This window comes from Lissotriton vulgaris, chromosome 2_1 (assembly GCF_964263255.1).
Source record: "Lissotriton vulgaris chromosome 2_1, aLisVul1.2, whole genome shotgun sequence".
Taxonomy (NCBI): domain Eukaryota; kingdom Metazoa; phylum Chordata; class Amphibia; order Caudata; family Salamandridae; genus Lissotriton; species Lissotriton vulgaris.
In genome coordinates, this window is record NC_141687.1 from 1,525,252,178 (window position 1) to 1,525,278,756 (window position 26,579).

The following is a 26,579-nucleotide window of genomic DNA, read 5'->3' on the forward strand; positions in this document are numbered from 1 at the left end:
CTCGCATTTTTTGATGCAAGGTGTGACTCTTGTATAGAGCATACTGTGAAGTGACCCGTGTCTAGTTGAGATTAGGGTGTGGATGGGTGTTTATGAAGGACACACTTTAATGCTTTGAAGTTGAAGCAGAAAGAAGTGTGAGTTTCCCGCAGTGCCTCTCTAGGAATCATAAAGGTGTACAGCCTATATGCTCATCCAGTCATTGCCCTCTCTGCTGAGCAAACAATAATGGTCACTTGTGTGCCTTTTGTAACTGTAGGAAAATATGTGAAGGGGCTACTCAACTGTTCAAATATGGCCAGTGGCAAAGGAAAAGAAAATGCTGTGTTTACAGTTTCGTGGGTGGGTTGCGTGTGGAAATGTAAGTGAGTTAAAAGGAGATACATGCAGATGGGGATGGGCATAGGTGACTAACAGAGTGCAAGACTCTAGGGGAAAGTGCTCTAAAGGGGATAACAGGAGTGACTAGAAAACCAAGAAGAACCACTACCCCTTCTACACAGACCGTAGTAATGCTTAATCTACTGTCCCATATTTCCACCATTGAAACATTTCCAATTCTAAATAGCCACAACAGTCTTAGTTATTCAGATGTGCATTTGCACTAAGTTAAACACGAGCTAACATTCTGCATTGTCAATCGTTATCTACAATTGGACTTAATTTATCAGTGCTTGGTGGGAGCGTGCACTGCAAAACTGACCACTGACATGACGGGTAGCATGGAGCAGAGAAGGTGAAGAGAAAGGAGCCTTCAAACAAGGATGTACTCTGGAGAGGGAATTTATTATTTCTTTGAATTGTTTGCTATGAGGAAATAGCAGAAGAATCCTTCTTTTTTGGTCACAGAAGAGAGAGGGATAAAGTGGTGTCTCTCATTACTCATATTCCTGGAAATCCTTTGCGGTTAGAACATTCTGTGCTGCCTTGGATTGTGACTTTGTTTCTTTTTGTTTAAATTTCTTTATTGATTTTAAGATAGACATATCACACATAAGAATGGCATACATTCCATAAACCCTACATAGGCTACAAGTTCAGTTTTACACATCTCGCAAATTCATTAAATCCATCTTTCATTTTAAGACAGACCAAGCATTTGCAATGCAATAGGTCTGGCATTACTGAATATTTGAGCTATTGGTGTTGCATTATTATTAGCAATGCCAATAGCTCAAACTTTTATAATGCGAGACCTATTGCATTGCAAATGCTTGTTCCTTTTTTCTCATGTAACCTCGTTAATTTCCTTAACTGTGCCTCCTCCTTTAACCTCAGGTTTTCTCCTTTAATCTCGCTGTTATTCTCCTTCAACATCGTTCTCTCTGTTAAACCCTGATTTTTTCCTTAACCTCTTTTCTCCTCATTCAACCTCGTTTATCCTCATTTTCTCCTTTAGCCCTATTTTTCTACAAAAAACTGCTTTTCCTTCTTGTTCGCTTTTCCTGTCTTCTGTACCGCTCTCCACCCGCTTCCTGCCTCTCCCAGACCCCCGACCAGTGCCACTCTCCCTTTCAAGAAACCGACTTAATGGAGGGCGCACCATAGGCGCATCAAAGGCAATATCGTCCGAGCCTGGAATGCATCCACTGCCAGGACCCCTAGACCTCCACCCAGCTACAGCAACGCCAAGCAAATGGCCCTCAACCTACTACCACAATGACGACTGTAACCATGCACCTCAACGATCCACAGCAGGACTCTCCTCCTGCAGACACTGTCCCTTCTCCTGTGACATCAGAACCCCTGTTCACGAGGCCCCACCCACCTCCATCGAGATGGAACAACTCCACCGCCAGCTGATCAACACCCCATCTCTCTACAAACACTCCATCAAGATCTGGGACATCTTCACCGTCCTCATCCCTGATGTCGTCTTACTCACCGTGACTTGGCTCAACCTGACATTAGCACTGGCTTCGCCACTGCTACAACGAACGGATTCAAGATAATTCACTGGGACAGCATTGACAAACACGGAGGATGAATGGCCTTCATACACAAAGAATCCCTCCACTCAACAGCCACCACCAATAGCACCACCTCTATCATGGATCACTTCAACTTCCAACTCAACACAGACGGCAAGTCAACATGCTGGCCTGATGTATGAGGTGGCTTTGCGGTCGCACAAGATACAATATACTAAATGTACTTTGTGAGTCAGAAAGAATTTTCTGACTCACAAAGTGCCTTTTATGACTCACTCAGAATTGGAAAGAGGAAAGGTCATGAAAAGGGCGTCCTCCTCCGCATTGCAAGTTGTAATATATACCAGTGTTTGGTGACAGCACTGACAATGCAAACTACTGACAGGTTACCAACACACCCAACATCGGGTGGTAACCTATTCAAAAAGGCAAAGTGAAAGCTGTCCATGTGGGAAAACTTGCACTTTATGAATGATGGCGGGGTCTCAGAGGTGAAAAATATATTGGTATTCACCCACCAGCTCAGTATAAAACATTTGACTAGAATGATATGGCCCTGCAAGAGTCCCGCAACACTAATACTTTTCACCAGTGCACAGATCTGCTGGGATTTATGGACATGCATGTATAATTTAGCCTCTACAGAGTGAAGACAGTTTGCTAGGGGCCTTGTATTTACCTTGAAACGGAATGGGATACTGTAGACCCAAGTGGAATACCACAGCTAAGTTCCTTGGACTTGGAATTGCAGTGAGGCATGGCAACAGTCTCGTACTCTTAATACGGATTTTCAGGCATCTGTTGTGCTTATGCTGGCAAACTAGCTTCAGAGTGAATGGTAAATGAAGAGGAATCAAATGGAGGAGGGAGGAGAGACAGAACGGAAAGGGGACCAAATGGCTATAAATCCATGCAGTTGATGGACTTAAAGACTGTGTTCAGGGTTTACTGAAAATAGAGGTTTTCATGTGCAACATATCCAATGAGTCTTTACAGATTTGAAATGTTTTAACCGTTGATAAAAGTAAGCATTCTTACCAGAAGGCATGTGACTTTGTTGCTTTTAAGAAAGACTGGTTTAACAATTTGTTTCCTAGCAATACTGTAGTTGAATGCAGAATGGTCTTGTGGCTAAACCATATTGCAATGCAAAACCTGAGGCACAAGCATGCAGGTAGTGGGTCACTTTTGATCGACCCATGAGTGCTGAACTAGGACTACTTTTATTGGATTTTTTTATACAGAACCCCAATTCCTAAATCAGTTATGTCACCTGAGAAACCAAAGCTCAATTTGTGAAGCGGTACTGTCACTCCAATATTCCCAGTCTGCAGAGGCAGGGTACTGCATGAATGATGACAGTCAAATCTCTCCATCATACTAACCTGCCGAAGGGCTTTGTTTGCAGCAATGTCGTTTTCTTCAACATCAATGTTGGCAAAATTATTTGCACTCGACAGTCGCCCAAGAAGCTCTTCCTTTTGCAAACGCATTTGTGCCAGGAAGCTCTCGGTGCCTTTTGGAGAAAATAAAGACAAAGATAAAAGACAAGTAAACCTGGAAGTACGTTTAAATTTTGCTTTTAAGAAAGACAATTTTCAGCTAAATAGGTTGATAAGAGCTAGTTAAAAGCCTTTTGAGAAATTCCAACCCTACTCAAATCACTCCCCTTTTGTTATGTTCTGTTAAATACTTGAGTGGTTCAACATTGTTCATTATTCTTGCTCCCTAACATTTAATTCATATTGGAAGTATATACAAACAGATTCAATTATGTTCTTAATGCCTTTTGAGCATACATTCTCGTCAGAAGGCATTTAATTTGATCCAGTTATCAAACAAGATGCTGTAACTCTAAAACATTATTAGTAAACTGAAGTACAAATGAATGCACCAAGAACCTCCAATTTTCCTTTCATTCATGTTTAGTGTGTTGGCATCCTCTCATCAACAGAGCACAGTTGTTCTTCATGTATGTTTTGCGTCGCATTTAGTCATATTACCGTACCGTAGATCGTTATTATCGCCATAGTAGTTTTTACCCATTGCAAATCATCTTCAATTTTATCATTCATAGCAGTGTACTTAGTAGCAAACTTTGCAAGTGATTGTGGTTCCGATAAGAAGCCCATTCATCCCGTTCTCTCTGTGATGTACAGTACGAGGATTCCCAGATCAAGAAGACTCGCGGAAAACGGGGGTGATGAGAGAGAGAGGAGAGTGGACAGAGGGAGAGAGAGAGGTGGTATTTGCTACTTCAGCAATTCAGGTAGTAGGTTGCAGGGACAACCCGGGTGATGAGGCTTTTGACACACTCAAATATGTGAATAACAAGGCACTAGAAGGGCTTTCAGTGGGATGAAAAAACTGGGGGGACGCTCTAAAGGGGGTGTGGACGATAGAATTAAGGGCGTGGCTTAAAACACTAAGTTAGAACTCTCTGAATAGCATTATGTGCCACCTGAATGATATGTTGATGCTTCTTTCTGGCTTTGCACCTAGATATAACAAGCAACATTACACCTACAGCAATCCAGGACTATTGGCTTTGTGAATGGTTGTTAGTTGCATATGATAAATAAGCAACAAAACATGGCATATTTGTATAAACTGGTTAAAATGCTTCAGTTCCGAAATGATGAGCCTGTGAAAGAACGGTAACGAGTCTCTTTAAAGATACATGAAAGGGAGTGAAGGGCAGTACTGCTGCGAAATGTAGATTTTATTTTATTTTTACTAGGAGGGGAGGACAATAAAAAAAGAGTTTGAAAGGGACCAGTTTCGACACCTGCTTTTTAGAACTGCTAATGCTCAGGACCGGCAAGACCCGGCCCGCTTAAAGCCCTGGCACTAGGACACATAGATACAAATGATGCAGAACTCGGAATGGATTGTTTCCATACGAGAAACATTCCATTCCAATTTTGGGAAGAGTTAACTGCCCAAAGTGGTTCAGGCCGCCTCAGTAGCGTGGACCAGGCGCTGGGATAAAATATCCCTCTCTGGATTCTGTGGTGCTTTGTCACCTAACCAGTCAAGTCTGGGTAACTGTATCGAGACAGCGGATTCTCCAGTAGAAAACTGGATTAATGAAGCTTTGAATCAGATTGCTCGTTGTGGAAGGCGAGCCTTTCACAGAACAAAACCCTCGGATGAGTGGTTTAACACAGCTACGAGCGTTACAGAAAAACTGTTAATGGTTGGAGCTCCTGTTCCTAAAAGTGGCTAGAAGGCAGCAATAAAACAAACCATCATGGGGGTATGGAAATGGCTCACTGTGTATTTTCCACTCAAAATCCAACAGGCTCAAAAATTCCCCCTGTGAGCTCTTCCGTGTGGTAAGTTTCTTCACTATGCACTGTCTCAGCAACTACCACTCCAACAGATGAAGGCTGCAACTTGTTGGCGCATTTTTTTCTGGTTAAAGCAGCCAATATTTCTGACTTGTTTACGGTTAAGGCTAGAGACACTCCCTGCTTGGACATTTGGTTTGAATGGTCAGAGGACACTTCTAGGTCAAATAGTTTCAGACCTATTGATGCAGAAGAGTTTACTACTGTATATACGAGTCAGTAAAATCAGGCTCGCTACTAGCTCCTGCTTCTCCATTTATCTTGGTACGAGGCTTGGAGGTGATTCACCCAGTTCTAAGCAAATTGATCAACAACTCTTTAAATTCTGACCAGGTACCCAGGAGGTGAAAGCATGCAATGGTGGTTTTTCTTTTAAAATAGCCACTGCCGGACTCAAGCAAGCCGGAAAATTATCATTCAGTTTTGCTCATTCCACTTATCTTCAAAATTATAGAGGAAGCCATCAATAAACAGATCTCGGCTTTTATGGAGTGGCACAACATGACTGATCAAAATTAATCTGTGTTCCGTCCCATATATACACTACTGAGTCGCCCTATTGTTGGCGACAGTTCATGCGACAAATTTTGGCTGCTGGCAAATCGGCAGCCCTAATGATGTTGGATCTTAGCACCGTGTTTGATACTGTGGGTCAGATAATTTTTATAGGGTTACTCTGACATTTTTGGATAGGACACATAACCCTGCGATGAGTTGAGGCTTTTCTGTAAGGACGCCCTTTCACGTGGCACAGAAGCCTCATCAGTCAAGGGTGCTCCTGTTGAATTGCCAACCCAGTTTAACGTTTGTGTGCACCCGCTAGCAGAGGTAACAGAGCTATGGGTTCTCGATTGTGTCATATACTGATGACACTCAGCTTATTATCACTGTCAAAAAATGCTACTCAGATGGCTGTGTCTCTCAGTCGCTGCCTAGTAGAATTTGTTAAGTGGATGGACCTAATTTGTCTGAAGCTCAATGCAGGAAAAACAGAGGTTTTGAATTTGGGTAACCAGGCGACTATTTGGTCATTGGCCTGGTGGCCAATGGAGCAGGCTCCTGTCCCGGAAACCAAACCTAGGGTCAAGAATCTCAGAAACTGGGATGATAAATTATTCTTTGACAACCAAATCTCTGCAGTGGCGGGAAAGTGTTTTGGACTTCTGAAAATGCGGAGAGACATAATGTTCTTCCTTACTAGAAGAATCAAAGATGACAGTGGTTCAGGCCATGATAGTGTCAATGCTGGACTACCGTAATGTGTTCTACCTTGGAATGACACAAAGTAGACTCAACAGACTGCAAAGAGTGCAGCAATGCAGCAGCTAGTCTCATTTCGAATCTGCCTAGACGGGCGCCTATGAAAGACGAGCTTAGGAAGCTTCACTGGCTCCATGTGAGACAAAGACCAGCCTTTAAAGCCTTATCCTACTGTTACAAAGCCATGACCAATAAAGGGCCACAGTATCTACAACCGCTGGGGAGACCTTACGTACCCCAGAGGAATCTTAGATCAGCAAGGAAGCTCTTGGCAATAGTGCCCGGAGTAAGGAACGCACAAGTTGGCGGAAAGTCACTCAGCTTCCTAGCACCTAAGATGTGGAATTCTCTACCCTAATCAGATTGGCAGACCCGGTCAGTAGAAATGTTTTAAAAAAAAGTAAAACATGGGTTTTCAGTTCAGGATTTAGGGGGCTTGAGAACTGTACTAACGGGTGGTATTCGGTATCGAGTGCTGCGACACCTCTCTTGAAGTAGGTGTGCACTGTAGAAATGTCATTATTATTATTCTTAATATCTGTTAGTGAACTCTGCATGGGAAGAAGCTATGATAAGACCAGACAAGGATACATGTGCAAGCACTTGGATGCCACTGAATACGGAATATCAAAGTAGGTAGTAACAAGATAAAAAGGTAGAAGTCCTGCCTAGCTTGACTAAATTAGGGAGCCAGATAGGGACAAGGGTACAAAAGTGCAAGGATCGAATATGGCAATACAATGATGAAACATGAAGCCATACAACTGCTCAACAAATTGTGAGGCATCTTTTACACACTAACTTCGGTCTTAAGTATTCACTGCCTAACAAGTCTCAGAAGTGGTGGTTCTAACCCGAAAGCAAGTGTGCACCGAGGTTGTGGAGGAGTGTGGCTCAATGATTAGAGCGGCAGACCCGGATGCAGAGGTCTAGCCCGGGACCAGGGTTCATTACCTCCTCGTCCTGGTCTCCCCGTCCCATTCCTGATACGTGAGCAGCTAGTCTGCTCTACAGAACCCCTACCTAGCTGAGCTGTTGGCACTTCCCCCTAGGATGACGTCACCATCACGTGACTACAAAAAGGGGGAAGTGCCGGAAGAATCATCCTGTCTTCTTTTTTCTGCAGTCTACGACCGCGTTCCTGGCTGGGCTGTTTCCTGGAGGCTTCCTTTTTCTCGGGTAAGTCTCCCTGCTGTTTGTTTGTTTTATGCGGCGGCCTGCTCTAGCGGCCGCCTCTGTTTTGTTTTCGCTGCCGCTTCCCCCGAGCTACATTAGGCTTCCTTTACTCTTGGGGGCATTTTTGTTACTCACGGCTCGCGTTAGCGGCCGGCTTTGTTATGGGGGCGCTTTGTTGCACGCGGCTCGCGTTAGCGGCCGTTTCTGTGCTCTGTGCCTCGTTAGTGCTCACCTGGCTTGGGTTGGCCTGCTCCAGCGGCCGTTCCTGGGCATTCTCCGGTCCGTTTTTCGCCCTGCTGTAGCGGGCAGGGGCTTTCCATGGAGTTTGGTGTCTTGCATCATTTGAGGGGGCGATTTTGGCGGCTGGCTGGGCTTCTAATACTGGCCCGGTTTTTTTTCCCCTCCCACAGGTGTTCGGGTCCTCGCCTATATCTGGGGTCCTTTTTGGGATGTTTTTTGTCCTTGTTTTTGCCTGTTGGGAGTGTTGTTTGGACTTGTGCTTCTGCAATGGATTCAGATGCTTCTTCTTCTGCGACCCCTCTGGATGCCCTGCGCCTCATTGTTAATGAGGCTGTGGCTGCTGCTTTCCTGGCTAGGGACGCGGCTGGGCCTCCTCCCAAGGTGCCTCGTGTGTCTTTAGATCCACAAGATGCTCCGGAGGAGGACGTTGATCCTGGTGAGGATGAGGGTGTCCGTGGTCGTTTTGTTCAGGGTGCTGAGCTCACTGACCTGTTTGCCCATGTGAGGTCCAACTTGGGTTTTTCTCCTCCTGCGGATGCTGTTGTTGAGGATGACTTTTTTACGCAGTATGTCCAGCCTGCTCCAGGTACTTTGCCTTTGCATGGTGCTGTGCGCAATGTACTGTCTCACGAATGGAAGGAGGTGGACAAGTCTTCTTTTCCTCGTTTCCTGTCCAGACGTTACCCTCTTGAGGGTTTTGCTGACGAATTCCCTCAGGCTGTGAAAGTGGACAACTTAATGGCTGGCCTTTCCTCTCAGGGTTTGGTTGTTTCTGAGGACGCCCTTCCTGCGGATGCTGTGGATAAGCGTGTTGAGGGGGCGGTGAAGCGTTCCTATGCTGCTTCTAATTTCTCTGTCCGGGCGACTGCTTATTCCAACTATATGATTCAGTCACTCCTTCAAGACTTCCAGTCTCTGTCTGTTCTGCTGAACGACGGCGAGGATGCCACTCCTCTTCTGCCTTTGATGGAGATGCAGGTGCGTTACCTGTCGGACATTTCCTTTGACAATTTGGGGGCGGCGGCGGCCGCTTCTGGTGCTTCCATTGCTGCCCGGCGTCATATTTGGATGCGTTCCTGGAAGGCGGACTCTCCGCAGAAGTCGGTCCCCCTTAAGTTGATTTTTGAAGGTTCTAAGGTGTTCGGTCCTCAGCTGGAGGGCATGGTCAAGCAGTCCGCGGAGAACCGCAAGCTGGTGGCTCCGATCCGTCCTCCTGCTCGGGGGCGTGGATTTGGTTATCGTCGCGCTTTTGGGCCTTCTGCTCGTGGCGCTTCTCAGCCCTTTCGAGGCAGGGGTCATGGCCGGGGGGCCCCTGGAAGTGCCAAGCCCCGGGCCGCTGCCGGTGTTGCCACCCCCGCTTCCTCCTCTTCTCAATGACTGTCTGCCTTTTCCCGTTGGTGGTCGACTCCAGTGCTTCCGCGCCCAGTGGTTGTCGGTTCCAGATGCCTGGGCGGTTCAGACTGTTTCGGAAGGTTGCCGGATACAGTTTTCCTCTCCTCCTCCTCCGGGTTTTGTTCAGACTCCCCTGCCCCGTCTTCCTTTGCGAAGAGTGTCTTTGTTGGCAGGTGTTCGACTCCTGTTGGAGAAAAAAGCTATTGTGGAGGTTCCACCGCTGGAAAGGGGCGAGGGTTGCTACTCAATCCTCTTTCTGGTTTCCAAGAAGGACACTTCCGATCTTCGTCCTGTTCTGGATCTGAAGCGTGTCAACCGCTTCGTCGTCCATCGCCCTTTCAAGATGGTGACCCTCCAGTCCATCCTGCCTCTGATCCTTCCGGGTGGCTTCCTGGCGTCCCTGGATTTGATGGATGCGTACCTGCATGTTCCGGTCCATCCTGCCGACCAGCGTTTTCTGCGCTTTGCTGTGGGGTCCCGTCACTACCAGTTCCGGGTGATGCCTTTCGGCCTGTCATCTGCGCCCAGGGTGTTCACCAAGCTCCTGGCCCCTCTGGTGGGTATTCTTCATTCCAGGGGGCTGCTGGTGTTTCCATATCTGGATGACTGGTTGATTGTCTCTCCCTCTTTTTCGCAGGCTCTGTCGGATGTGGCCCAGGTGTGTCATCTGCTGGGTTCCTTTGGGTTCCTTATCAACCACCGGAAGTCCTCCCTGGTGCCCACTCAGTCCCTGAAGTTCCTGGGGGCTTTCTTCCGGATGGACCTGGGCATGGTGTTCCTCTCCCAGGAGCGCCAGTAGACTTTGTTTCGCCACCTTTCATGGCTTCTTTCCCAGTCGCAGGTGTCTGCCCGTTTCTGGTTGCGGAGTCAGGGGGAGATGGTGTCCACTCTACATCTCCTTCCTTGGGCCAGGCTGCATCTGTACCCCCTGTTGCATCATGTCCTGTCTCACTGGGATCCCGCCTCCTTGGACTACGAGATTCTGATCCCTGTCACTCCGGGGATTCGGGCGGATCTCCAGTGGTGGTTGTCTCCTCTCTCCCTTTCCGGGGGGTTCGATCTCCTTCCCCCTCGGTCTGTGGTCGTGTTGTCCACGGATGCGAGTGCATTGGGATGGGGGGGATGTTCTGGGTTCTTCCAAGGGTCAGGGTCGGTGGTCCCGATTCGAGTCCCTCCAGTCCTCGAACTGGAAGGAGTTGAGGGCGGTCTGGCTTGCTCTCCTTTGGTTCGCTCCTCTCCTTCGGGGTCGGGCGGTCTCTGTGCAGACCGACAATCAGGTGGTTCGCTCCTATGTGAATCACCTGGGGGGCATGTGTCATTCTCTCTTTCTCCTGTCCCGGGAGATCGGCCTTTGGGCCGAGTCGAATCTGTTGTCTCTGACGGCGGTCTATCTTCCGGGGAAGGAGAATGGGCCTGCGGATACTTTGAGCAGGGTGTTCCCCTCCTCGGTGTCCCTCTGTCTGTCCCCGGATCTGTTCGGGCAGATTGTCCTCCGATTCCTCCTTCCTTGGCTGGATCTTTTTGCCTCGGAGGATTCCGCCCTTCTTCCTCTGTTTTGCAGCATCATCCCGTCTCCATTGGCTTGGGCGACCGATGCTTTCTCGATTCCTTGGTCGGGGGGTCTGCTGTTTGCCTTCCCTCCATTTGCCTTAATTCCGAGGGTCCTCCGGTAGATTCGTTTGGATCGGGCGGAGGTTCTCCTGGTGGTTCCAGAGTGGTCTCGGCAGTCTTGGTTTCCCCTTCTGCTGACTTTTGCCGTTTGCCCTCATTGGAGGTTTCCCCTGTCTCACTCCCCCCTGCGGGCTCCTCTTCTCAGTCTTGCCTCCCTGCGTCGCCTCCGGCTGGGGGTTTGGCACTTGAGAGGTTGAGTTTGCTGGGTCTGGGTTGCTCGTTAGAGGTTGCCCAGTGTCTTCAGCTTTCCCGGCGTCCTTCCACCTTGAAGTCTTATGCCCGTCACTGGAAGAATTTTTCCACCTGGTGTCTTGGGACGGGTCTCTCTCCTGCCTCCTGTGAGGCCGTGCGGGTGTTGGACTTCTTACGGGATGGTTTTGTCTTGGGACTGGCGGTTTCTTCCCTGCGGGCGCAATGGGCTGCCGTTCTTGCCTTTCGGGGTTCCTTTGTTTCATCTGTCTCCCCGTTGGTGGCTCGCCTTCTGAGGAGTTTCTTGCTTCAACGTCCTGTCTCCCGTTCCCCTGTGCCTCCTTGGGATCTGCCCTTGGTTCTTCGGGCTTTGACGGGTCCCCCGTTTGAGCCTTTGGACTCCGTAGCCCTGAAGTTCCTTTCTGCCAAGGTTATCTTCCTGGTGGCTATTACCTCTGGGCGTAGGGTTGGTGAGATTGGTGCGCTGATGGCTTCTTCCCCCTTCTTGCGCTTCTGCGCTGACAAGGTCGTTCTCCGTCCGAGTCAGTTTTTTCTCCCTAAGGTGATTTCAACTTTTCACTGTCAGGAGGATATTGTTCTCCCTGTGTTTTTTCCGACTCCTGCCTCTCCTGAGGAGGAGCTACTCCATTCTTTGGATGTGTTGAGGGCTCTCCACATCTACTTGGAGCGTACGGCTGGTTTCCATAAGGTTGATTCCCTGTCCGTCACCTACGGCCTGTCGGGTCTGGGGCTTCGCCCTTCTTTGTCCACCTTGTCTCGTTGGGTCAAGGGCGCAGTGGTTTCTGCTTATGATTCGGTCCAATGTCCCCTGCCTTCTTCTGTTCAGGGTCGTTCGACTCGGAGCGTTTCGTCCTCCTGGGCCATGTTCAGGGGTGCCTCTTTGCGAGACATTTGCAATGCTGCTACGTGGGCTTCTCCCCACACTTTTGTTGCCCATTATCGTCTGGAGTTGGGGATGGCGGCCTCCGCTGCCTTTGGGACTAGTGTCCTGTCTGCAGTGCTTGATTTGTAGTTTTGTACCGTTTACATTGATTAAAATGGACCTGTTTTTCTGACATTCTTCTGGTCTGTTTTTTTCTTACAATCACCATGTGCTTGGGTATGGGCTCACGTATCAGGAATGGGACGGGGAGACCAGGACGAGGAGGTAATGCCCGGTTACTCACCGGTAATAACCATTACTCCGAGTCCTGGTCTCCCCGTCCCATTCCTGAGCCCTTCCCTCCCTCCCTCCCTGGTTTGGGTTTTCTGTGGGTGATTGTATGTGTTTCGTTCTGTTGTCTTTGGTATTTTCAGGATGATTCTTCCGGCACTTCCCCCTTTTGTAGTCACGTGATGGTGACGTCATCCTAGGGGGAAGTGCCAACAGCTCAGCTAGGTAGGGGTTCTGTAGAGCAGACTAGCTGCTCACGTATCAGGAATGGGACGGAGAGACCAGGACTCGGAGTAATGGTTATTACCGGTGAGTAACCGGGCAATTTCCCGCCTCGGCGGGTCTTGGACTCAAAGATTCCACGGACCTGATTATTCTCTCCTCGGTGCCTACTCCAATCATGGAGTCCCACTCTGCAACTCTGGGCAATAGCTTGCTTAATCTCCACAACGGCTCCGACAACGCTAAGGATGCCTGGCCTCCACCTTGGGGGTGCCCAGGAGTGGACGCCTCACAGGGAAAGCCAGGATGGGTTCCACAGCGGTATTCGTACAAGCGCCTTGAGACCCTTGCGGGTGAGTAGTGCACTATACAAGTATCAATTTACAAGTATCAATTTACAATTTACAATTCTACAAGCTGGTTTTTCCCCACTTACAGACACCCTTAAGCCCCTCTCCTTTTCCCATGTGCAAATGTTCTTTGGATGTCTAGTCTTACCTTCCTTCCTGAATCCCAATTTCCCAACTATCTTTCAAGTGGTCTTTGTAGGATTTTTGGATGTCTTCTCTTCCTTATCCGGACAGTAAGTCTCTTTAATTAAAAACTCTGCAGTTGTGCAATGATGTTGCCATTCTATTATTTTATGTTGCTTTTTATTAGTTAAAATTTAGCCAGATTAACGTTAGGGTAGTTTTTCATAAAATGTACTGCTATTAGTGAAGAGTCATTTCTTCACCATCTATGAATTGTATGTTTTGTCCATCAGAGTTATCTTTTCTTGTCTTTGTTTCCTATGGACCAGAGTCTGTATGGACAATAATTACAGACCTATGTCATTCATTACTCAATAAATATTTTCTTTGCAATATGAGGCTAACAGAATATGTTACCCTTTAACCCATTACAACAGTGTGCACAGCTCAAATACGGAAATGTGAATTTGCTTCTGCTGTCTATTGCTTTTTTTTCTACTTATGTTGTATTCTTTCACCTCTGACCAATTACTAATTTTTGTTTTCCCTTCTTCTGCATGCAAAACTATGATCTGATGCAAAAATCTCTGTGAAAAATGTTATTAGTTTACACTTGCATGCAAGAAAGTTTCTTACCCAATAGCTCCACATCAAATATTTTGATGTAAACACCAACTTAGCCTCTTTTACAGGTGCTTTATGTTTCAGCAAAGCACCTTCGGAGGTATTTTTAACTTTTGTAATGCTTTTGATAATAAATCCTTCAGTACCCTGTTTTATGAATCAGTTGCAGAGCTTCATTTGTTTGAAATTCCAAGTCACCAGACTGTAAAGCAATATTTTTACTCTCAGAAACTCCAAGTATGGTAGATGTTTTACCAATGGTCTTCAATGAAAACTCTGATATAACAGCAAATAATTTGTCACCTTTTTGTCACCTAGACTTGTTGTGTAATCACCATCTGATTAACCAAGCTTGACTAAAACAAAAAGCAAAAAAGTTATAAAACAGTTTCAAACAGTGACGTCACTGCTGCTATCTATATAGAATTGTTTTTGTTTAAGATTGGAAATACCTTGGGAAAAAAAAAATATATATTTTTTTAAAGCATTCTCTAATCCGGCTTTTTTTTTTATAATTCAAGAATGTCTTTTCTAGTATTTTCGTCCGCACAGTCCCGATTATGAATGTCATCTGTGTACATGGAGAGTGCTATTAGTAGGGTTTTTCATTTGAATACTTCTAGGAGTCAAACTCCGATGAATAAAGCAGTACTCCAATGGCGATAGGATACAGAACACTTTTAACACAAGAAAATGAGAGGACTTTCATAATTAATTAATTAATTAATTAATTGTGGGTTTGTAATGCGCTAGAATCGACTCCCGAAGGAGTATCTCTGCGCAGTAGACCGCTGGGGAACCCGTCCTGGCTTTCCCTGTGAGATGGTCCCTGCTGGGTATCTCCAAGGTGAAACCAGGCATCCCCGGCGTATGTGGGGGGCCGTTGTGGAGATGAGGCAAGCTAATGCCCAGAGTTGCCGAGTGTGATCCCTGGTTAGAGTAGGCACCGAGGTGAGAATTATCGAGCCTGCTGACCCTGGTCCACGACCCTGCCGCGTCGGGAATTGAACTCTGGTCCCGGGCCGTCCTCTGCTCTCGGGTCTGCCGCCTCTAACCAGTGAGCCACACCACTCAACATAGAAGCAAATTTATTAATATGGTACAGTTATTGACTTTTTCCAAGAATTAGATGTTTCAGAGAAGCATACACTTATTTGTTTACTTCGGCAACATGATCAAATTAATTGCCTTCTGATAAAAAAAAAAGAAAACGATTTTGGTTAGAAGATATTTTAGTATTTAACCAACATAAAGGAGATTTGTGAACAACTTTGGAAATTAAATGGAAACATTATATATTCAAAGTTATTGAAAAATATACAAAATATTGAACTGAAGATTCAAACTTTGGAAGGATTTATTCTTCATGTTGGATTCACACTGCATTGGGGACAAAAGTCCCCAAAAAAGTTTGCTCAATAATTATTTGCCAAAAGACTGTGAAACACATCTTATAGAATATACAAGTAAACACACAGTAAACAAATATATGGATTAACTGTTCAAATAGAATAGCACCTTTTGGTAAAGAACTCTTTATTACTGAAGTTTGTATTCAGTATTCGAAATGTGTGTTAACCTAGCATATGTCCATAACCCTCCAAAACACAATAGGGGGTGGATTTGAAAGGATATGAATTATATTTTGAAACAAAGATCATGTACAAGTAGTTGGGCATAACTGTGCACAAATGGATACCCACTGCAGGCTATAGTTTGGAGTAATCCGTATGGTAATAATTAAACCAGTGAACCTTTATCAAAAAAGCATTACGAAGGGAAGCTGACAAAAAAGGAGAACAAAATAGATCAGAGTGAATATTCTTTTGAGTACAAGTGCTACTTGACAACAAGTGTTTGTGACAGCTATAAAGTGAAGGTCTATAAAAAAAATAAACTTACCAAGTCTTCTTAATCCAGGAACTAAGTCTACAAATGTGGCAGCTCCTTCACACAGAGGAGATGGCAAGTGATACCGGAACTGGTGCCCAAGCGTCAACAAGTGGTGGGCAATGTACATGCAGTTATTATGATGGATGGCCGTCAGTTGCGGCAATTTTTGAAGGTTCTCTCTGTGGGATGCAAACAGTAAAACTAAGGGTAAGATGCTTCAAAAGATAAAACACAACAGCAAAAAAATGTATAATATGACATGCAAAGATCAATGCTGAGCCATGAATGGAAGAATACAAATCTTGCCAGAACTAAGCCAAGGTGATGCAACAGTATTTTGATTTACCTACTGAAAAGTTGGTAAGTGACATTATTTTTATCAGTAAAAAAAAAAAATTGAAGAGCCTTCACTTTCACTAACATCTTAACACGTAAAAGCCCATATGTATAAAGCGGTTGTCTGTTACCAAGAAAAAAAGAAGAAACAATCAGAGTTGTTTAACTGTGATCTTATTGAGGAGCATTGATGCACATGATTTTGAGTGAGCGTCTACTCCTTTATGCAGGTATGGGATGGCCGGAGGTTTAAAGTGCAGACATGGTTTATGGGTGATGGCAAGGCCCCACTGTTATTCTAGCACAGGCCCAGTGATGAATCAAACACAAGAACTGTGGAGCCAGGAGTGTTTGAATAATCACTGTGACTGTTCTTGTTGTATTGAAAATGTACTTAGTACATTTGGTCAGCTAATGAACTATTGTAACTGAAGTGTCCTACTTGAGCTGAAAAACTATACGTTGAGATTAGACAATAATGCTCAAGTGTAAAAAAATAATAATAATAAAATAAAAAAATAAAAAAAGATTTTGAATGAAAAAATCCACTTACTTGTGGTACGTTGGTACAACATCATGAAATAAATGAAAGATATGTCTTACAGTGTAAAAAAGTTGAATGGCACTGTAAAAGAAAAGAAAAACTATTTAAGAATGGGACAAAGTAAAGAATGTTCGCAACAATTTTTAAATCAAAAGCCACTTTGCCCCTGCTCTCACTGTTTAATGTAGACAGAACGTCTGCTTTTATCATGCAGTACAACAAAGCTGCTCACCATTTAGCCCTGGCCTGTCCCACTCAAATTCACACAATAGAGCAGAGGTCAGTAAACACGTTACTAGTATCATAGTAAAAGCTGGCCTTTCTAAATGTACTTTTGATTGCTTTGATTGACCATGTTTTAACACCTTGGCTGCTACTTGAATTTTTCCCCTGTGCTGGACATTCCAGAACAGGGTGTGGTCGTGACGGAACCATTCCGTCATCAGCACAGCTCAGCCGTGACTGATGACGGAATGGTTCCGTCACAAGCATCAAAGGGGTTAAAAGCCCAGACAACATTGCACTGGCTGCCTGTTGAACAAGGAATGATTTCTAAAACCCTATGCCTCTTTACAAAGTGTATTACCAGCTGGAAAAATCTTTAGCCCTTCACTTTAATCATTACAAACAGGCAAAGCAGTTACGATCTAATACCCATATATTATTCACAAGTATACGAATTAGGAATTCTATAATAGGAGGCCGGTCTCACTCACATCTTGGTACAAGGCTGTGGAAAAATCACCCTGTTAGACCTGACATCATTGGCTTGAGTCTCTCCTCCATTTTTTCTGTTTTACGATGTTTTGCTGGTATATGCTTTGGGCGCCGTGCCACTGCTGATCAGTGCCATAGCGCAAGTGCTTCCTATGTTAAATTGATGTATCTATTGTATCCATGTTTGGCTTATTTGGTTTACTGTCAGTCCCTAGTCTAGTGCACCAGGAGTGCCGGGGCTTGTAAATACAAATGCCTCTCGTGGGCTTGCAGCACGTGTTGTGCCACCCACAGGAGCGGCCTCGTAAAAGAAGGTCTACGGGTCGGTCATTGCGAGACCCACGTGCAGCCTAGTGCTGTCACGCAGGCTGCGCAAGTATACCTACTTGCCAGCCCCTCAAACCTTCCCTTGACTTCCTGTTAGTCACCCCTATGGTAGGCCCACGGGCAGGGTGCATTGTAAGTGTAAGGTAGGACACGCCTGACCAAGTTGGCATGTCCTGATAGTGAACAACCGCCATCTTCGTTCTTCACTATTGCGAGGTAGCCTGCTCTCCATAAGTTAGAATGGGTCGCCGGGATTATTAATGCTATGATCCTAGCTGGCTCGGGGAGCATGGTGCAATGTCGAGTTTGGTATCCCTGAACTCGGGGTTTAATTACGCATCCGTTGGTGTGGATGGTTTTTGGACTCTGTGTTCGAAAATAGCACTTTTAGAAAGTGTCTATTTTCTTGTCTAACCATTTCTGGTTTCTGCTGGTCTTGCGTGTGTGTGACAGGAGCTGGGTGGCTCCAAGAGGTCTGGATGAGTCAGTGTGGGATGAGTGGGACATTTGCGTTGAGAGTAGGGGGAGAGTAGTTGTTGATAGCCTGCCCTGCCTGGTACAATGCTGGCTCCACCTCCTGCCAAGCGGCTGATGGCTCTGTGCCTGCCATGGACGATCCTAGCCCCACCTCCTGCCAGGAGGCCGATAGCTCTGCTCCTGCCAGTGTCAATGCTGGCTCCACCTCCTGCTGGGCGTCTGAGGACCCAGCCCTGCTCAGTGAATAGGCCAGGTGCTTCTGCCTGGCTCCACCCACAACCGACCCAGGATGTTGGGAAATTCCCCTGCATGGACAAAGGGATCAAAGCCGAGAAGGGGTATAAGAGAAGGACCCCTGAACCAAGAATTTAGATCACTTCTGACAAGGAACCCTGTAACCAAGGACAAGAGGCCTGCTGATTTGAGGACTTGCCTACCCCTTCTGCCAGTGTGCTGTTTGCTGGGGGGAATCCTGCAGTGCTTCTTTATTTTTGCCAAGGAACCAGGAGAGAGGAACTGTGTGTGTACTCTCACGCTTGATAAGAAAATCTCCAAGGACTGGAAGAGTGCCAGTCTCCTGCTGAAGTCACAGGGCTAAAGGACTTCATCTGCTAAAGTGCTATTTGCTGGAACCTGTGAATCCAGCACCTCTGAAAGAGCCAGCAACCTCGACGGACGTCGCCGAATCCAGCTCGACGCAGTGGGAAACGGCCCCAGTGTCCCGCTTCCTCGACGACCGGCCGCCGGGCCCGACCGACGCCAGCAGCAACGCCAGTGGGTGGGAGTACGGCTCCAGCTCCAAGGGACCTCGTGTCTGCACCGCTGCTGATCGCATCGCCTCGTGCCCTCTCGACACCGTGAGCGCTGCTCACTCTGTGCAACCGCATCATCAACGACGACGCCTGCTGAAGCCTGATCGACACCGAAGACGCGACGCCGGATTGCTCGGCGCCGCTGATCATCGTGTGCTTCATTATCCAAAGGTACTGTGTTGTTGGGGGTCCGTGTGACTCCGGGCTCGACGTAGCGCTCCTCGAGGTCGACGCCGAACCTTTGGATTAACTTTGCCTCGACGTCGTGTAGCCCCCGTGTGGGTTACCCTGTTGCTAAGAACTGTATTGCCAAGAAGAAGATTTGCTTTGATACTAAAGACTTTTGTGCTAAAGAAGAAACTACCGTTGAACTATCCTTTTTCCCTTCCCAGAGTATTTATTAAGATTGTGTACATTTTTGTCGTTATTTGGTCTTGTGCTAAGCCTTATATAAAAATACTTATTTTTATAATACTACGGTGTCGTGTCCATTTGTAGTATATTCACGTTATTACTGTATGTGGTCATAAATGCTTAACACACAGCCTCTGAGATAAGCCTGTCTGCTCTGCCAAGCTACCAAGGGGGTGAGCAGGGGTTATCGAAGGGTGTGACCCCCTTGCCCTGACTAGAAAAGGTGTGTCCCTATTTGTCAGAAGTGTATACCTCTGCCAACTAGAGACAGCCGGTTCTAACACACCCCATGTGTCGTTCTTCATTCAGGAAAGCATTGAATACCCACCTGGGCTTCTTAACCCCTTCCATGCTCATGACGAGCTCAGCTCATCATGAGGCACATTGGAGCTGTGCTCATGACAAGGTGAGCTCGTCATGAATAATGGGATCCTGCATTTCTCAGCACACAGCGGGAATTGCCTTAGCATTCAAGGAGTTAAAGCCCTCATTCGATGGCCAACATGTGATCGTACAGTGAACATTTATAAGTACCCATTCATACATTCAGCAAAAGATAAACAGCTCAAAGACTAATCTGCACCCATTTTGTTTATCCGTGGTATATGCGGGATTTTCAGTTTTCTTGCATGTATTGCAAAAAAGCACGCAGTAGTGAGCTGACTGGAATATACATGTGACTACCTCCAAAACAACAGTCAACAATGTTCGGAATAGCCAACGTTTGATATTGTTGGACTGCTTTGCCTTACAAACGTCTGATTGGGCCGCAGTAACACTCACTGCCACTGGGACTTTAAAGTTCACAGATTTCAGCAAGAGCTCCTTTCTGAACACCAACATTCAAAGTGGACTGTCACCTCCCCTTCCAAGTCTCACCACTGATTGCCACTAGACGTAGCCTCCGTCATTGTTGAATATGCCAAATTAACCAACTTCTGCACTGATTCACTAATTCGGCAGGCCGGCAAGGAGAAAGTATGCTGTCCCAGTTTGTTTTGAGTCTCCAAATTCACAGACTCCTGGATGGCTCTGGACACTTGCGGCGTCTTGCGTCGGTCGCCAGATCCAGGGTTGGGCAATTTCTGTACGCTAACCTTCGACTCCGGGGCGATCTAAACACAGAAGCAAGGTACACAAAACAGGAAAATTTAAACCGCTAACCCAACAAAAACATTCAAAAACTGTAAAGAGTAAACCATACAAATCCAAGGAGGAAGAGCCTTCCCATTCAAACTCAAGAAAGCAACCAGGAATGAAAGAGCACAGCTAGGTAGCTGGGTGCATAATGAGTCATGGTCAGCAGCGGTCTTTCATACAATGCCTGAAAAGATTGAGCTAATGATTCTACTTGCAGGAAATCTCTGCTCATTCATTTCAAACGGCACCCTTTCAAAGTATCGACACCATTAAGTGTTGAAAATGCTTCCTCCTCATTTAAGGGAAATACATACCCTTGGATTAGGAGAAGTGTGAATCTGCAGGACAAAGTATAATAAAGGACACTGAATGATAAAAATCTAACTTTACTCTCCGTTATCACATGCCTTCTGCACTGTTCCATCCCATGAAGATGCCATATAGTGCAGACCACTTACTAAACCAATCAACATGCAATACATTTGTTGTAGTCACCCTTTACACCAAGAAAACCAAAGCTGAAAAGCTCAACAAGCATTATTAGCATTTAACATTTTTCAAAGTGACTTTTTTTTTTTAATCTTTTTATTGTTTAAAGCAAAAAATAAACAGACATATCTGGTGCCATACATACATCCAATAATGACAGGGTGAATTGGTACAAAAACAGGATAGTAGTGGAACAGCAAAAATATTCGAGAGGCTCGCACTATTAACCCCTTCCATGCTGCTGACGGAACGGTTCCGTCATGCACTACGGGTGAGCTGTGCGGATGACGGAACCGTTCCGTCATGACTCCGCCCGCGCAAGGCGGAGTCAGCATGGGCGGGGAAAACCGCCCGCACGGAAGGGGTTAAGCACAAAATAAAATTTGCATCAGTATAACCGGTTAACAGTTTAGTTGCGGATCCTCAAAGCTTTCCCACCCATAAAATCAAAACGGCAGGAGAATCATGGCAACTAGATACTAGAGGTTATGGATCAAAGTCAGGATATTTCGCCAGTATTACGAGTAAAGAAAAGACTGAGAAAAATTGAAAAAGAGAGAAAACCATATGAGCGATAACAGAAAGAAAACAATAAACCCATCCCCCCACCCTGCACCCCTGAAAACGGCTATCGCCTAACCCCCAGTAGCAGCGTACCTGTCGCCCCAACGAACAAGGTTCTAAAAGAAGAAATCAACCAAAGTAGAGAAGAGAAGTGGAGGAGGGCATATTCGTGCAGGCTCCCGGACGCCCCCCCCCGCCAGAACCAAGGATCCCCTAATTGAAGTCAGGAAATCAATCGGACAGCAAATATGTGTCTTAACAAGGGAATCTATCAAACACCGCCCAGCCTTACTATAGCATAAGTTTAGCAAATCCTGTGCCCATCGATACTTGAGTCAAACCCAGTCTTTCGATCTCATCTTTGCCCCTTCCGATCAGACACATAAGTCCCCTCCTGATAGACCAACTCTTTCACAAGACAGTCCGGATACGAAGAAGCTATAATAGAACTCAATGCAAGACAAAGTAGTAGAACGAAAGTGCTGTGAACATCGTCAAGTCCAGAGACTCCCATCCCCGTTGAGAACTCCCAGCGTTGATTCGTCCGCCATCTTAGCGCCTCCGATACACAGGGAAGTGACGCAGTTTCATTCAGATAACAATTCTCATCAAAAGTTTCTGGAGTGGGAACATCAAATAGTCCTTCCATAGTCTGCAACGATCGTGGGCTTAACAATCCATTGGTGGCATTGAGCTTGTGTTCGTCTTCCAAAACCCTGGTCAAAGGCTCCGATACCTCACACAATGGGGGGTCTACTTCCTTCATCAGAGTGGCCATATTGGGTGTCTCGGTTGTTGCTGTTTCTTGTAATGGAGTAGGGTCCGGTCCAATTCGTAGCATCTCAACCAAGCGATCCATCGTCATCTGAATGCGGTCATCAACGTACACCTGAAGGACCCAATGGCCGCCAACACAGTTTGCAGCGACGGATCACTCACAGTCTGTTCAACCGCTCTTTGATCGGTATCGATCATGATCTCTTCCCCCAGCAGGCTCGTTCTCTCAGAGGGAAAGGGGCAAATAAGGACTGGTCGACTGCAGAGGGAGACTTCTATATTGTTTCGATGATATCCTGGGGATGCCACCATAGGCGGAGAACCAAACCCAGCGAACACCAGCGGGCCCGTTACCGGGTCACCGGGCAAGGCCCGCGACCACAACTGCAAGCGTTAGGCTGTCACCTCTCCTACGACCTTCACCAAGGCAGCCAACCGTCATCCACATCAATCCGAAAAAGCGAAAAATAAAAATTATTTTTCCACTCCGGTAGACCGGACCCAATCACACCACCACAGCCGATGTTGTTTAACTGAAACCCGGATGGGCCAGTACTCGAGACCCCGGCTTCCGGGCAGATCAAGGCTGCAAACTTCCACTCGACAGATCTTCATCTGCCGAGCAAGTAGAGATCTCGGGATAGCACCATTAATCTCACAGCAGGTTCATACACAATGTGGCTGGGTGCAAAACTGGATAAATGACAGGATATTCCGGCGGGAGGCAGAGGTCGGCGGAGCCGGGAGCCTACACGGCCTCCTCTCAAAGTGACTTTTTAAAGTAAAGAATATTCAACATGCAAAGAAGAAACGGAGATCCAAAAGAGGGATATAGAGCAGTGTTAACGAGTTCCCAAAACCAGCCCCATACTGCACCAAACAAAAGCAAGCAAGCAACTAATTTGGGTTAATTCCACCTTCCAACTCATGAGAATTAATAAATCAAAATAGGACCAAACGGTGCACATTGCAGGACAACTTTTCAAATACTATGGAAAAGAAGTCAATGATTTATAGGCCATTCCTTCTAAAGAAATATTCCAAAAGTCATGGTCTGACACGTTATACTCCCAAAGGAGAAAATGTCATGAATGCATTTAAGAAGATTTCATGTATCATACATAACCGTGGATTCACAGGAGGAAAATAGCTGTGCAGTAGGAGAGGCTTCGTCTGAGACAGTGTGCCATGAACAAAACAGGAGAAATACTGTTAGAGCGGGTGCCATTCACAAAAATGTCCAAGGGAAATAATACCACTTTCAAATATTGTTACAGAGTTCTCATCACGGTAAATCTAGCAGTTGAAAGCATATGAAGATTTATGAGGCTGAAAATAAAATACCATGCGCATTAATGAATTTATATGGCATGATATTGACACTGTAGGCTACAGTATTTTCGTTCATATATAAGCTGCTCAAATATGCCAGTTTGGGGTCAACTGCAGTGTTTTTTTTATCCCATTAAATATTCTTGGATCCTCTGATCACCGATGCAGAAATAAGGTCCTGTGGCAAGTGTGATAGCTACCAAGCTCTGTTTATGAATGTCACAGGCTCAGACCTCAGTGTTTACCCATCAGATACCTCTATGAAGCCATTGTCCACAATGCCCTTATCCAGTGACTGAATCGCTTAATGAAATGGCAGAGTACACGTTGTTCCGAAGTACTGTCCAGCTAACTGCCATACCAGTCTACACACTTCTGTCAGTGTGTAGACCACCAAAGCTATGAGAGTATGCATATTCTGCAACAATGTACAGCATCATTCCCATGTAAGTGTGGGAGTGGACTAATGTCCTGCAGAACCCCACCTTATCCGAAGGATATAGCTCCATTCTCCTATGGCCCAGAATGAAAAACACCACTGTCATATTAGCTTCCACAATATGCAAGGCTCCATTATAATCAATGTTTAAAGAGAGAATCCGTTTATGCAGGTTAACGCATTTGCATCCACATGTAAATTACTCTTACCGTGCCTTTCTACATGTTGCCCCTACTATGCAAAGCACGGTTACCATTAGATCATCCACATTGGTAGCATGTGCCCGACTTGCTTTTACATTGCCCTGCTCATTTCCACATGGCCTTAAGCATGGGTAGCATCATTGCCATCCTGAAAGACAAAGTGCCCCATAAGAGAAGCGTCACTGCCAACACATTACCTGTATCAGCCTTTCCTTACCCTCACTAGTGTGGCGCTGCATCGATGCAGCACCTGCAGCGGAGTAGTTCTGAGCCAGATGTACAAAAACAGGAATATGAGCGGGCTTCTGTCCTCGCAGAGAAGATTTACTGCCCCGCACAGCAGGGATTTTGGCGCAGGGTTGAAGCACTTTTTTGGGGGGGGGGGGGGGGGGGGGTATTTATATAATGTGAACTCGAACGGAAAGTATCTGAGCGCTTTACAAGAGCACCAGTTATATTTCACAATTACACATCCATGGAGATCAAGTGATTTGCTCAGAAGTACGAGTTACTTACCGTCATTAACGATGTATCTGGTAGAGACGATTCTAGCCGCAGATTACTTCACGTAGAATTATCCCCAGGCATGAGACTGGATCCGGAAAACTTTTGCCACAGCATCCCTGCGCGTCGGGGAGGGACCACGCGACTCCGCTCAGGCGTCCGCGTACGTGACGTGAGCGAGGTCACAGAAGACCCACCCCAGCGCGCCTAGGTCAGTTTTCTTCGTAGAAAGAAAACCACCCCCATCCAGAAATAGGGAAGGGGAGCCAGTCCCAAGACAGACAGAAACACAAACCTCCAAGCCACCCCAGCATAGAGAGCAACCACCCCCAAAGGAATAAGGGCAAGGCCTAGCCATATGACCCCTAAACCTCCAAGCCACTCCAGCATAGTGAGCAACCACCCCCAAAGGAATAAGGGCAAGGCCTAGCCAGATGACCCCTATTCGGAGGTAAGCAGAGGGACCAGGACCCACAGCAGCAACAGGAAGGGTAGGGAGGGGAGGACAGAGATTGAAGGTAAATTGAAGTTTGCAAATTGTATTCATGTTTGTTTTCCAGGGGGAACCATTTTAGGGGAGGCGGTGGGGGGGGGGGTTGTTAGGAAAATTATATATTTAGTGAGGTTTAGTTTTGTACGGCACAAGCCAAGGGTTTTTTGTTTGTGTAAGGTGCACCTGCTTCCAATAGAGCGGCCTTTGACACACCATAAAACGAGTCTGTGCTGCCTCCCTTCTCCCCGTCTCCCCGTTGGGCCCCAATAGGGCTTTTGGGGGAGGGGGGGGGGGAGATTTAGGGGGGGGGGGGGGCAGCCGACCCGCGGGAGGCCTGCTACCCCGGGGGTTTTGGGGCCGGGGGAAGGGGGGGGGGGAGATTGGCCAGCGCCGTATGAGGGCTGGTTTTGGGCTGGCGGTAGTTTTTGGGCTTTTGTTGGGCTGGTTGTTGGGCTGGCACAGTTAAAGCCGGCCATTTTAGGTCACAAGCGGGGGATTTTAGGTGGGGCTTAAATTCATTTTCCCTCCCTCCCTCCATTTTTTGTTGGGGTTTTTTGGTAGCTTTTTTTTATTTTTTTTGGCGTTTTGATAGATAGGAGGGTTTTTGGTGTGAGGTGGGTTTTTGGAATGGTTTTCTTGGGAGCTGGTGCATTGGGAGTGGTTTTTGAATGGTTTTTAGGTCTCGGCGCCAACGCGCGGAAGCGCGTCTCCGCCGAGATCTTTTGTCAGCGACTATCATTCCCAGGAGACAGTCCTGGCCACGCGCATCCTTCCAGGCGATTTGTAACTGGAACGCGCGCTGTGGCCAGGCGCTGTCTCCTGGGAAGCGCAAGCACCACACACGCATGCGCATACACACACACACGCGCCCATGCACGCACGCACATACATACATACAGAGACACCACCCCTGACTCATACACACACGCGCGCACACACACAAGTGCACCGAGGCCCCCCCTTCCCCTCCCCCGCCGTCACCGTCGCACACATACATACACACACACACACGAGCATACACACACACAAGTGCACCAATCGCGCTCCAGCCTTTTGGAACTTACCTTACCTCAGCACGCGGCGCCCAACCTCCTGCTGGCGCGGCCCCGGGGCTCTACACCGCTCACAGGAGCCACGGGCCGCGAGACGCTACGACTCCGCCTGCCTCCTCTTCCGGTGTGAACGTGGCCCCGCTGTGGTAAATATTTGATTTACCGTCTTAATTTCTATGCAGGTAAGTACTTAAACAAAAATAACTCAATCGGAAAGAAAGAGGCAGAGTCCGTGGTGTTAGAGTTCTTAGGGGTTTTATTCCTTAAAAAGGAATGGTCATGGTACCAGATCGGATATCGGGTTCCTGCCACCACTGGGGTGCAGGAAGGGATAGAGCAGTATTTTATTGACAATACATAG

The 26,579-nt window shown here is 46.7% G+C and overlaps 1 protein-coding gene across 1 annotated transcript in view; it reads right to left on the minus strand.

Moving 5' to 3' along the window:
• ZW10 (zw10 kinetochore protein) overlaps nucleotides 1–26,579 on the minus strand; it is a 235,790-nt gene that overhangs the window by 49,645 nt on the left and 159,566 nt on the right. Inside the window, exons 10-13 of the mRNA XM_086957379.1 lie at nucleotides 20,105–20,340; nucleotides 16,488–16,559; nucleotides 15,608–15,777; nucleotides 3,317–3,447 (exon numbers count right to left, since the gene is read on the minus strand). Of these exons, the coding sequence (XP_086813505.1) occupies nucleotides 3,317–3,447; nucleotides 15,608–15,777; nucleotides 16,488–16,559; nucleotides 20,105–20,340 (609 nt within the window). The remainder of the gene's footprint in view (nucleotides 1–3,316; nucleotides 3,448–15,607; nucleotides 15,778–16,487; nucleotides 16,560–20,104; nucleotides 20,341–26,579) is intronic.